At 44.4% G+C, this 13,926-nt stretch overlaps 1 protein-coding gene across 1 annotated transcript in view; it reads left to right on the plus strand.

Annotated features, from left to right (window-relative positions):
- Positions 1–13,926, plus strand: part of LOC124805026 (myrosinase 1-like) — a 172,147-nt gene that overhangs the window by 66,816 nt on the left and 91,405 nt on the right. The window contains exon 3 of the mRNA XM_047265436.1: positions 11,443–11,577. Coding sequence (XP_047121392.1) covers positions 11,443–11,577 — 135 coding nt within the window. The remainder of the gene's footprint in view (positions 1–11,442; positions 11,578–13,926) is intronic.

The following is a 13,926-nucleotide window of genomic DNA, read 5'->3' on the forward strand; positions in this document are numbered from 1 at the left end:
ACAGTGTAAATATAAGCAAACTTGAATGTATAGGACATGTGCAGAAGAGAATGGGTGCCAGGCTGAGAAGGTTAAAATCAGTTATGAAAGGGAAAAAACTAGATGATGGGAAAACCTTGGATGGCAGAGGAAGATTGACTGATTCCATAATAGACCACATTCAGAACTGCTATGGCCTTGCAATCAGGCAAAATACAGGCAATCTTGAAGAAATGAGGAGAGCTATATGGGCTTTATATTTCCACACCGCATCCACGGATGAGCATCCACAACATGGTTTGTGCCCCAAAGGTGAAAACAGCTGGTGTAAATACAATAGGGGACTAACAACAGGAGAGAAATACATTCACCACCACAGTCTACCATCAGCCATCATGGCAGAAATAAAGCCCATTTTCAGAGATCTGGCTGACAGAAGTCTTCTGATGAAATGTCTTCACGGAAAAACGCAGAACCTCAACGAGTGCTTGAATAGTGTGATATGGCATCGTCTCCCAAAAACAGTGTTTGTCGGAATTAATACACTACATTTTGGTGTGTATGATGCTGTGGCAACCTTCAATCTTGGAAATATAACTAAATGCCAGGTCCTTCAAAAGTTGGGTATGTGTGTTGGTTCCCGTACGGTACGTGCTATGTTCTTTTTAGATCAGCACAGACTAAGGCATGCTGATAATATAATCAAGACATTAGTGAAAAAAGCAAGACAGGTGCAGAGGGGTGCCAAAAGAAGACTTGAAGATGATTATGAAGACTGTGAAGGGGGTATTAGCTACGGATCAGGAATGTTTTAATCTTCTTTCTCCGTTTCCCGTAAGTTTACTTTTTACTTCATCTAGGAACATTATCTCAGGTACTGGTCAACCTAGAAGTCTGAAATTTTTGTGACGTAGTGACATAGGTCCCTATTACATACTGAAACAACGATTTTTTAATTACTTGATTTACAAAAGACTTAGGGGTGATAGTCTAGTAAAAAGCGATGGAAAAAATTTACTTAAAAATAAATGTACAATATCTCTGTAAGAAAATACTTTGACAATAAACTGTTGTTTCAGTATTGTTGTAACATATGAATGCACATACAGTAAAATTTTTACCTCTCTGTCTCCAGTAGTTTGTGAGAAAATGTTCCCTATAGTAGGTATATATTAACATTGCGGGGATAGGTGATTCCGTATCCCCTTAAGCGGCTGAAGGCCCACAATTGATTTTCCAAAAATTCAAAATACCTTAACCTTTAAGTTTTAAGTGGCTGACAGCGCACTAAATGAAAAGATAGCACAACAACGGTAGCTTTCAGCAAATATCCACTTGCCAGAATTGAGACTTACTTATACGGGCTGAAGGCCCTTGATTTACATGAAACACAATAAAAAAAAAATTTCCTTTAAAGCATTGGCTATAATAGGTTAGCAACAGACCATTAAACACCCATGAAAAGGACAGTATAAACAACGGCACTCTGACGCCTCCAGGGAGGGGGGGGGGGGGGACGGACGCTCTCGAAACATAACGTTCACTTAGGTGAGACAGGTGGTGGTGGGCCCAACTACACTTGATCTGTCAGTAACCCAACCAAGAGAAAGTCACGGACCGACCGACGGAACGACTTGCTAGCGAGCAGTCGGTACATGAAAACTCGAAGACCAAACTGTTACGGACGTGATTATCCACAATGAAATATATATTAAGCTGTCAAAACTACACACGGTGTTGGACAGCGACAACAGATGAGGAAAGGGCACTGCCTGAAATTAGGTTAGTGGCCAGGGCAGGTAACAGGAACACTAACGGCCACAAGGCAGATAATTCTGCTGGTGCACTAGAATTGTAGTGAACCAATATAGGTAATTCCACCAGAAGGCGGACGGATTTCACCACTACAAACACTCAGTGTTCCTCACAGGAAAAGCTCCCCAACAGCGAACCACCGAAACGAACGACACAACATCAACGGGTACTTAAGACCCCACTCAACTTTGACATCCTGGGTCGGTGAACCACGAAGCTCGTAGCGATCGGACAGCTCCACACGCGCTCCGACACTGCACAGGGGCTGCCAGCGGACCCAGCCGTCTGCGCCACACGGAGATATCCTCCCTGGTGCGCACCAACCGACCGACTACCCGCACACCCCCTAGCCGGGAACTATATGCACAACACCAAAGATGGTACACAGTGCAAATATCGATACACATCACTGCTGCCACACGTAGAAGGAGAAAGAACCAAGGCATAACCACAACAACGGCGGGAAACCAAACACAGACAGCCAAACGCATAGTTCAGAGTGAGCATGGGTCAACTACGTCGCCAGATTTAACTGTGTAATTCAAAACGAATCCCACAACTTCTTTTTTTAATTACGTAGTTCTTCAGATTCAATCGAAGCGCCTTTAGCAAAAGCAATTCACTCCACTACATTTTGCTTCCTATTACAAGCGTTCATCCGACTCCTTACGTCCCCTGTCTTCCTTCATCATCTATTGTCTGTTAATTTTTACTGTCCCTCAGCAGCGCTATATTTCTCGTACTTTGTAATTCTCCAACTATCCCACTGATATTGTTTCACTTCCACACTGCACCATCTTCCGAATACGGCGTTTTCGGAAATTCCCGTTACAAACTTCTAGGACTTGTAGACGGAGTGAGTACATAACATTCAGAATAGTACCAATGTTCGGAAACATAACATTTCCGTTCTACGACGGTTTCATTTCCGATGTGTAACGCGTCCACCGTCCACGACTGCTGACGGAAAAAGTCTCGGGATAGCGTGTATTGGACCCATTGTTGGAAGCTATGCCACTGAATGTCCGTCAGGAAGTGTGGTTTCAGCATGTCGGCGTACCACCTCACTTCTCACCTGTGGTTTGAAGACAGCTCGACAGACGATACAGTGAAAGACGGGTACACGGAGGCGGTGCAACCGCTTGGCCGCACCGATCGCCGGATTTAACTCCTGTGGACTACTACTTGTGAGGTCGTACGCAAAGTTTAATTTACGAGACCCCTGTAGAGACAGAGGAAGACCTGCTGGCACGATTTCTGGCCGCTGCACTAGAAACTGAAGAGACACCAGGTGGGATGGATAGTGTGTACCAGAACATGCTTCGTACGTACGATGTCTGAGGTGCATTGTAAAGCACCACTGCTGTTCTGTACATACGGTAATATGGGTTCTTTTTGATTTTACGCTGAAGCGCCAAAGAAACTGGCATAGTCATGCATATTGAAATACAGAGATACGTAGGCAGAATGCGACACTGCTGTCGGCAACGCCTATATAAGACAACAAGTGTCTGGCGCAGTTGGTAGATCGGTTACTGCTGCTACACTGGCAGGTTATCAAGATTTAAGCGAGTTTCAACGTGGTGTTACCGTCGGCGAACGACCGATGGGACACAGAGTGTCCAGGTAGTGATGAAGTGGGGATTTTCCCATACGACAATTTGACGAGTGTACCGTGAATATCAGGAATCCGGTAAAACATCAAATCTCCGCCATCGCTGCGGCCGGAAAAAGATCCTGCAAGAATGGGACCAACGACGACTGAAGAGAACCGTTCAACGGACGGAACTGCAACCCTGTCGCAAATTGCTGCAGATTTCAATGCTGGGCCATCAAAACGTGTCAGCAGGCGAACCATTCAACGAAACATCCTCGATATGGGCTTTCGGAGCCGAAAGCCCACTCGCGTATACTTGATGCCTGCGCGACACAAAGCTTTACGCCTCGCCTGGGCTCGTCAACACCGACCTTGAACTGTTGATGACTGGATAAATGTTGCCTGGTCGCACGAGTGTCGTTTCAAATTGCATCGAGCGGATGGACGTGCACGGCTTCCAGACAACCTAAGGAAGCAATGGACCCTGCATGTCAACAGGGGAATGTTCAAGTTGGTGGAGGCTCTGTAATGGTGTGGGGCGTGTGCAGTTGAAGTGGTATGGGACCCCCGATACGTCTAGATACGAATCTGACAGGTAACACGTACGTAAGCATCCTGTCTGATCATCTGCATCCATTCATGTCCATTGTGCATTCCGACGGACTTGGACAATTCCTGCAGGCCAATGCGACACCCCGAACATCCAGAATTGCTACAGATTGGCTCCAGAAACACTCTTATGAGCTGAAGCACTTCCGCTGGCCACAAAACTCCCCAGTCATGAACATTATTGAGCATATTTGGGGTGCTTTGCAACGTGCTGTTCAGAAGAGATCTCTACCCTCTCCTACTCTTACGGATTTATGGACAGTCCTGCAGGATTCATGGCGTCAGTTCCCTCCAGCACAACGTTCGATATTAGTCGAGTCCATGCCACGTCGTGCTGCGGCACTTCTGCTCGCTCGCGGGGGCCATATAGGATATTAGGTAGGTGTAGCAGTTTCTTTGGCTCTTCATTGCAGAATAATGTAGACCAGTAATGTTTAAGTTTTAATACAAGCAAATGGATGTTTCATTATATTTCCTTAACAATTGTTACCTAATAACTGTACTTCACCGTGCCTACTTCAGTTCCTCAAGGAGAAGTGGACGAGTTAAATATCTCAATGGAAAACATCCCCGTTTCCGATCATAGGTTCCTATTCAAAGTATTATGTACTCACTACCCATTGTAGTCGAATTAAGTCGGGCGATGCTGAGGCAATTAGATTAGGAAATGAGACACTTAAAGTAGTAAAGAAGTTTTGCTATTTGGGGAGCAAAGTAACTGATGTTGGTCGAAGTAGAGAGGATGTAAAATGTAGACTGGTAATGGCAAGGAAAGCGTTTCTGAACAAGAGAAATTTATTAAATAATTGATTTAAGTGTTAGGAAGTCGTTTCTGAAAGTATTTGTATGGAGTGTAGCCATGTATGGAAGTGAAACATGGATGATAAATAGTTTGGACAAGAAGAGAATAGAAGCCTTTGAAATTTGGTGCTACAGAAGAATGCTGAAGATTAGATGGGTAGATCACGTAACTAATGAGGAAGTATTGAATGGGATTGAGGAGGAGTTTGTGGCACAACTTGACTAGAAGCAGGGATCGGTTGGTAGGACATGTTCTGAGGCATCAAGGGATCACCAATTTAGTATTGGAGGGCAGCGTGGAGGGTAAAAATCGTAGAGGGAGACCAAGAGATGAATACACTAAACAGATTCAGAAGGATGTAGGCTGCAGTAGGTACTGGGAGATGAAGAAGCTTGCGCAGGATAGAGTAGGATGGAGAGCTGCATCAAACCAGTCTCAGGTCTGAAGACCACAACAACACCAAACCCTCCACAAGACCTAGAAGTTTGTAACGGGTATTTCCGAACACGCTGTATATTTGACGAGATGTGAAGAGGTGACATGGTCACTTTGAAGGTAACAACGACCCGGAGTTTGTCAATATGTACAGAGCGATTTGGAATGGAGCGATCGTATAAAATTGATCGCGAGTAATGCAGATGCCAGCCTGGTATTCATTGGAAGAATCCTCGGGAAATGTCGTCCATCAACAAAGGAAGTAAACACTCGTACGACCAATACCTGAATACTGTTCGTCAGTATGGTACCTGTACCAGATACGACTGACACATTAAACAGGGAAGATCTATAGAAGAGAGACGCGTCCCGTTACGGGTATATCTGGTAAGCACGACAGTGTCACAGGGAGGATCGACCAATTCCAGTGGCAGTCGCTGCAAGAGAGGCGTTTTGCATCACGATGTGGTTTATTGTTAAAGTTCCAAGAGCGTAGGTTTCTAGAACAAATATACTGCAATAATTTGTACTGCAGGTTTATAGCCGCGAATAACACACTCTTAAATTTTCGTTTGGTGGAGAATTTTTTCATTTGCTCCTAACTGCATACTCTTGATGTGTATTGAGGTTGTAATTTATTCTGCTGCCTTAAAAAATTTCCTTGTTTATTGTTTTCTCTTCAACGTTATTCATTACTCAAGTTATCGCAGCCTGTGAGCCTTTAGAGCTCAGCTCATTCCATCTTCATTTGTGAATGTCTCATTTTTTTTTTTTTTTTTTTGGGATGGTATCTCTTTCATGTATTCCTTTTAGCGGCTACTAACATTTTGAACGTTCAGAAAGTTCTGTGTGACCAGTAGAGGCCTGATGGCGTTTGTCAGTTCCTATTGTTTTTTCTGATCTTAAAGTTCTCTATAAATATGTTCTTCATTGCAATCTTTTACATATATGTATATATGAATAACAGAAATCAAAAATTTGTTTCTTAGGCGAAATGTCTGAATTTGGTGATATTAAAACAAGAGTGAGTATATTCTTCATAATTCTTCAGTATTATCCTGGAAAAGTCTTTAACGATTTTGGAAACAGGAGTACAATGAATAACGACTCGCAAACTAAAATTCCTTTACGTATCAATCTCTTCCAGCTAAATACAACTGGCGATACACTTCCTAAAAAAGATATTAGAGATATACATGTCGACGCCACAAGCAGACAATAAAGAAATTGAGAGATTATGTGAGGGAATTGAAACGGAATTCAGTATCTTAAGGTAGGTAAAAATCTAATAACCTCGGAGGATTGAAATGCTATAGAAGGGGAGCGAATGAACGGCATAGTGCTGGAGAATACGGACACCACAATAGGAATGAGGGAAGAAAAAGTCTTTTGAATTCTGCAAGGATTTTCAGCTGGTAATAGCAAATACAAACATTGTAAAGGGAGGAGGTATACTTCGGAAAGGTCTGGAGACACGGGGAGATACCAACTGGATTGCGTAATGGTGAGGCAGAGATTTTAAAAGCAGGTATTGGACAGTAAGACTCAGACAGAAGAGTCAAGGAGAAGGAAAATGGAACACTGAAATACTGAGAAATGGTGTTTTGCATTTGAAGTTCTCTGAAGCTGCATATCGAATGTTACAGTTGGTAGTTTACTGGAGGAGGAATGGATAATCCTAAAATGAGTTATTACGGAAGTTGGATATAAAATATTAGTATAAGAAAGATAACCACGAAAAATGAAGGAAATAAAAAAGGTCCAGGAAAAGAAGAGTACGGCAATATACACAACTGAGCAAGGCAATCTGTAGAAAGTGGAAGGTACTTGAAGCGAAGCGGCTGCAGGAAAGATGGGAACAAGTGTAATGAGAAATGATCGTCGGAAGGAGTGATTCATGGCATACTACAGTCAAAAGAACATTCAGCAAAAGCAAAAACAAATGCGCCAAGAAGAGTGCAAGCGGAATTCCGTTGTTAAACGCAGAGGAGAGAGATGGCAGGCTGCAAGAGAACATTGGGGGCCTTTTGGAAGGTAAAAAATCTGTCAGCTGATGTGATATCAGAAGAAATGATTGTCGATTTGGAGGACAGACGGTATCAAGTTTTAGAGTCTTAGTTGAGCAGGAGTTTGGAATATATGCGAAGAAACAAGGTGGGAGGGATATATGTCTGACATTCTCAGAGAAATAGATATACGCTGTAGAGGTAGACAGGTCATAACCAATATATGGGAAACATGAAGAAACATTTAGAATGGAAGACTAAGAGAGGACTTCTGGGAGTAAAGGCAGGAATGTTGTCTTTCTCCTCTCCTCCTCAACCTTTATAAAATAAAAGAAATGTGGACAACCACAACGAAGTATAGCAACATCTATTCTGAAGGATGTTCCCGCTACAGAGATGGAACATCAGTTTACATGGTGTTACAAAATACGTACTGAGACAATCTAAAAAATATTGTACCTTACGATAGCTTCAGCAACAATTGGTGACGTACATACAGAATTCAATAGTTCGTTTTGCTTTGGGAAACAGTTTCTTAACGTGTCTTATCCAGTTTAGCTTCTTGGCATATGTGAATCTACACGGATTGAAAAAGCTGCAAAGCCAAAAAAAAAAAAAAAAAAAAAAAAAATTTAATGTCGTGTAACGAAATTTCCGGAATACATCTGTCTAGGTGAAATATCTAAGTGTTTAACATTGCAAGATCACAGGTTAATGTAAGTGCGAGTATGCCATTGCAAATGTGAAATGCTGGTACATTAATAACTATGTAACCGCCAGAATGTTGGGTGCAAGCATGTATATGGGCATGCATTACGTTTTACACGGACGTCAGCTTGTGGGATGGAGTTCCATGGTTGTTGTACTTGGTCGGTCAGTATAAGTAAGGTTAAAGCAGCCGATGACGCCCCATACGTGCTCGGCTGGAGACGGATCTAGTGGTCGAGCAGCCGAAGGCAGCATTTCAGTATTCTGCAGAACATGATGGGTTACAACAGCGGTATGTGGGAGACGTTGTCCCTTAAGACTGTCAGCACAACAAGACGGATCACATGACTGGCACACGAATTTGCAGTCAGGGTGCGCGTGATGACCCTGCTGTCACACGAAATCGCAACCCTGACCACAGCTCCAGGTGTGGGTCCTGTGTGTCTAGCACTCAAGCAGGATAGTTGCTGGCTCTCAACTAGCCTCCTTCTAACCGACACACGGCCATCAACAGCACTGAGGCAGAACCTGCTTTCACCATAAAACACAACACACCTCCACGCTGCCCTCCAATGAGCTCTCGCTTGACACCACTGAAGTCGCAGGTGGCGGTGGTTTGGAGTCAGAGGAACGCACGCTGCAGGGCGTCTGACTCGGAGCTCCCCTTGAAGTAACCGATTTGTGACAGTTCGTTGTGTCAGTGTGGTGCCAAATGCTCATCAAATTACTGCTACAGATGCAGTTATGATGCCAGAGCCATAAGCCGAACACGGTGGTCTTTCCTCTGGGTAGTGCCACGTGGCCGTCCGGAGGCCACGTCCAACTAATACTTGAGTATTGCTCATCAGTGTGGGATCCTTACCAGATCGGGTTGACAGAGGAGATAGAGAAGATCCAAAGAAGAGCGGCGCGTTTCGTCACAGGGTTATTTGGTAAGCGTGACAGCCTTACGGAGATGTTTAGCAAACTCAAGTGGCACACTCTGCAGGAGAGGCGCTCTGCATCGCGTTGTAGCTTGCTGTCCAGGTTTCGAGAGGGTGCGTTTCTGGATGAGGTATCGAATATATTGCTTCCCCCTACTTATACCTCCCGAGGAGGTCACGAATGTAAAATTAGAGAGATTCGAGCGCGCACGGAGGCTTTCCGGCAGTCGTTCTTCCCGCGAACCATACGCGACTGGAACAGGAAAAGGAGGTACTGACAGTGGTACGTAAAGAGCTCTCCGCCACGCACCGCTGGGTGGCTTGCGGAGTATAAATGTAGATGTTCTTGCGACCATACTTTCTCGTGACCGCCGCTGCCAGCAGACATACAGAGTGGCTATATTCCAGTCATGTCTTCCTGCAATATCGCAGAAGGAACATCCTTGTATCCTTACTACACGACCTGGTTCAAACTCAGTGAGGTTTTGATAATGGCGTCTTCGTGGTCTTAAAGGTTTTCCTGACCAACATCAACTCAAAGGTAAATAGCACTCACGATCATTACAGCGCGTATTTAAAGCAAATCTGATTTGCATCCTCATAGCGACGATACTAACGCTACTCTTACTCGACTGGCGCGAAATATGAACGGACATCATCTTTCACATGTAGAAACGCGGCTACCAATTTTCGTTTATGTCGCACAACTCCTTCTTGGTGTTAAGATTCTTTTTCCGTAAGTGTATATCAAGTTTTCTTTTAAGGCTTTCATGGCTTTACCGCTGAAATGCATGAGATTCGATCCAGCTATGGTATTTTGCTATTTCTGTCTTCTGGTTTAAACGAGAGCCTTCAATAGATCTTCAGCTATTATGTCACTGTGTTGTTGCTGATAGTGCGTGTGCAATTCGCCGCATTCTCGCGTCCTGCAGGTTCATACAGAAGTCGAAATCCATATGGTATGAATTTTCTGGGATTAGGTTTTACAGCACCCATAAATCTATCATGAATGGCTGGGGTTTCTGAAAACGCAAGGGACAGTGTCTTCAACTATCTTCTTAAACTGGACCGCGCGGGATTAGCCGAGCGGTCTCAGGCGCTGCAGTCATGGACTGTGCGACTGGTCCCGGCGGAGGTTCCACTCCTCCCTCGGGCATGGGCGTGTGTGTTTGTCCTTAGGATAATTTAGGTTAAGTAGTATCTAGGCTTAGGGACTGATGACCTTAGCAGTTAAATCCCATATGATTTCACACACATTTGAACATTTTTTCTTAAACCTGTCCCAGTCGGCGCGTTGAAATTTCCGTCGAGGTTACGGGACTGTAATAGCATTTCCTATCGTACTGGATGATTACTGGAGTTTGTTGTAGGCCTGATGACTGTGATGTTGTGCAAACCTTTCATTGCAAGATATTGGTGAGCACTCAGGAGAACAAATGTTTCTGCCACCTGCCGCATCTAAACGTCCTGTTCTGTCTAATAACGCTCCTCTTTGTCTCAGATGATAACAAACCATTTTTTAAGCAGACAGAGTGTGATCAAAAGAGTTCTGACTAGTGCCTTTCAGAACACACCAGCTACACGCTTGAACTCACGCAAGCCACCTTCACCTACATCTACATGGCTACTCTACAAAACACACTTAAGTGCCTGGCAGAGGGTACGTCGAACTACCTTCACGCTAATTCTCTGTTATTCCCCTCTCGAAAAGCGCGAGAAAAAAACGAACACCCATATCTTTCCGTGTTACCTGTGATTTCCCTTATTTTACTAAGATGATCGTTTCTCTCTATGTAGGTCGGCGTCAACAAAATGTTTTCGCATTTGGAGGAGAAAGTTGCTGATTGAAATTCGTCAGAAGATTTTGCCGCAACGGAAAACGCCTTTGTTTCAATGATGTCCACCCTAAATACTGTATCATGCCAGTGACACTCTCTCCCCTATTTTTCGATAATACAGAATGTGCTGTTGTTCTCTGAACTTTCTCGATGTGCTCCGTTAATCTGGTAAGAATCCCACACTGCACAGGAGTACTTCGCCTTCCCCGTGGGAAATGATCCGGATTCGACAGCATTCGAATGTAATAAGAGACAGGCGGCCATATCTTGAAAAAGCGGTGTTATTGTGGAAGTATTGCATGTGACTCTGGTGTGGAGGGAAAGACGGAGGAGGAGTGTCCATATTATTGAAGGAAGTATGAAAGAAGCTGATGAAGTGACACAGTGGTTGCCAGAGTTGAACACGAACGTGTAAATATATTGTGTATTTACATATGTATACTCTTTAATGGCATACGATAATAATAATAGTAATAATAGTAATAATAATAACAATGATTCTGGAATCAGTATCAAGTGAATATGTCTTCAGAAGAAGTTGCAATTTTTTTCTACCTGCTGATCACGATACTGATTACGTGACGAGGCTCTTTTTCTTGGCTTTACGATAATGAGCAGGAAATTGTATCTATCACTGATAAAATTTTAAGAATATCAGCTAAATAAAAAATAAGTGGATTTTACGATGTTACTCGCACTCGTTATTTACACATCGTTTTGCAACAAACAGGCGAACGTGTACCGCTTCTCGGTTTCCTGGCCACGCATCCTTCCAACTGGGGACCTTGACGTCATCAACCAGCCGGGTATCGACTACTACAACAACCTCATCAACGAGTTGCTCGCCAACGGAATCCAGCCTCTGGTGAGTTGCAGTAAACAGTTTTCTTTCTTTTTATTTCAAACAGGATAATCTCGAAGGCAAATGGTTTGAAAATTGTTCGTGCATCACACATCACTTCCGTTTAGGTTCTCCTGCTATTTTGGATATGAATTTTTGCGGGAGATTTGCTTCTTCTTCTTCTACATGTCTTTGTCTTCATTTCAGCATTAACGCTGCAGTAGACATCCTCTACAGCCTTACACCGCAGAAATAAATATTAATTTGCATCAGTTTTAACGCTCTTTTGTCTTCTCATAAGGGAATAATACCCCCCCCCCCCCCCCCCGCCCAACGGGTCATCGCTTTCGCTCGTCTTTAGCACAGGTACAGTACGTACGAGTACTTAGAGGTAACAAACGGCGCTTCCGTATGCTGCGCTCCTCGAGCGTTTTTGAGAAATCAAGACTCACCGTTCTGTGAGCTTGTTGAGAAATCGTGGGAGAGCGCCAGGCGTTGAATAGCGCGCTAGCGGAAGCGGCAGAGGCTGCGTTCACACTGTGGGCTATTCACAATATACATAAATGACCCTGTGGGTGACATCGGAAGTTCACTGAGGCTTTTTGCGGATGATGCTGTGGTATATCCAGAGGTTGTAACAATGGAAAATCGTACTGAAATGCGGGAGGGTCTGCAGCGAATTGACGCATGGTGCAGGGAATGGCAATTGAATCTCAATGTAGACAAATGTAATTTGCTGCGAATACATAGAAAGATAGTTCCATTATCATTTAGCTACAATATAGCAGGTCAGCAACTGGAAGCAGTTAATTCCATAAATTATCTGGGAGTACGCATTAGGAGTGATTTAAAATGGAATCATCATATAAAGTTGATCGTCGGTAAAGCAGATGCCAGACTGAGATTCATTGGAAGAATCCTAAGGAAATGCAATCCAAAAACAAAGGAAGTAGTTAGTAATCGCGAAAGCGTTACGGAGATGATAGATAAGCTCCAGTGGAAGACTCCGCAGGAGAGACGCTTAGTAGCTCGGTACGGGCTTTTGTTGAAGTTTCTAGAACATACCTTCACCGAGGAGTCAAGCAGTATATTGCTCCCTCCTACGTATACCTCGCGAAGAGAGCATGAGGATAAAATCAGAGAGATCAGAGCCCACACAGAAGCATACCGACAATCCTTCTTTCCACGAACAATAAGAGACTGGAATAGAAGAGAGAACAGATAGAGGTACTAAAGGTACCCTCCGCCACACACCGTCAGGTGGCTTGCGGAGTATGGATGTAGATGTAGATGTAGAGTGGGCACCGACATCGGTCGGCAGATGTCGTCGCCAGATGTCGCCCCGTTACATCGACCGACAGCGAGGCCGCAGCGATTCCCACGTCCTTCGTCGGCTTTGGGCGGAATCAAGGAAGTTAGATTAGGCTGGAATCTAGCGTACCCACGAGGAATTATCCGACCGGGCCGGAAATCGATGGATGTAATGCTAATGTACAAACAAATGATTACAGCTTCAGAAAAATTTGATAATTTATTCAAGAGAAAGGGCTTCAGAAACTTATCAAGTCAATACCGTGTTGCTACACCTCTGACCCTTATGCAAGCAGTTATTCGGATTTTCACCGATTGAGATGTCTTCCTGAGGGGTGTCCCGCCAAATTCTGTCCAATTGGCGCATTAGCTTGTCAAAATCCTGAGCTTGTTGGGGGCCCTGCCCATAATGCTGCATGCATTCTCCAATAGGGAGAGATCCGGTGACCTTGCTGGCCAAGGTAGGGTCTGGCAATCACAAAGACAAGCGGCAGAAACTTTTGTCGTGTGCAGGCAGGCGTTATCTTCCTGATATGTGAGCCCAGGACGGTTTGCCGTGAAGTGCAACAAAACGAGGCGTAGAATATAGTCGACGTATCGCTGTGCTGTAAGGGTGCCACACATGACAACCAAAGGAGTTGTTCTATGGAAATAAATAGCACCCCAGATAAGCACTCCTGGTTGTCGGGCAGTACGGCGAGCAACTGGTTCAAATGGCTCTGAGCACTATGGGACTTAACTTCTGACGTCATCAGTCCCCTATAACGTAGAACTACTTAAACCTAACTAACCTAAGGACATAACACACATCCATGCCCGACGCAGGATTCGAACCTGCGACCGTAGCGATCGCGCGGTTCCAGACTGTAGTGCCTAGAACCGCTCGGCCACTCTGGCCGGCTGCGAGCAACTGTCAAGCTGGTATCCCACCGGTATCTTGGGCGTCTCCACGAATGTATTGACTGATGACCGGGACTCAGTTCGAAGCGAGACTCATCACTGAAAACTACTCCAGTCAATGAGATTCCAGGCCGGAGACGTGTCTGGAGATGGCCCAGACAG

This window comes from Schistocerca piceifrons, chromosome 7, assembly GCF_021461385.2.
Source record: "Schistocerca piceifrons isolate TAMUIC-IGC-003096 chromosome 7, iqSchPice1.1, whole genome shotgun sequence".
Classification (NCBI taxonomy): Eukaryota; Metazoa; Arthropoda; class Insecta; order Orthoptera; family Acrididae; genus Schistocerca; species Schistocerca piceifrons.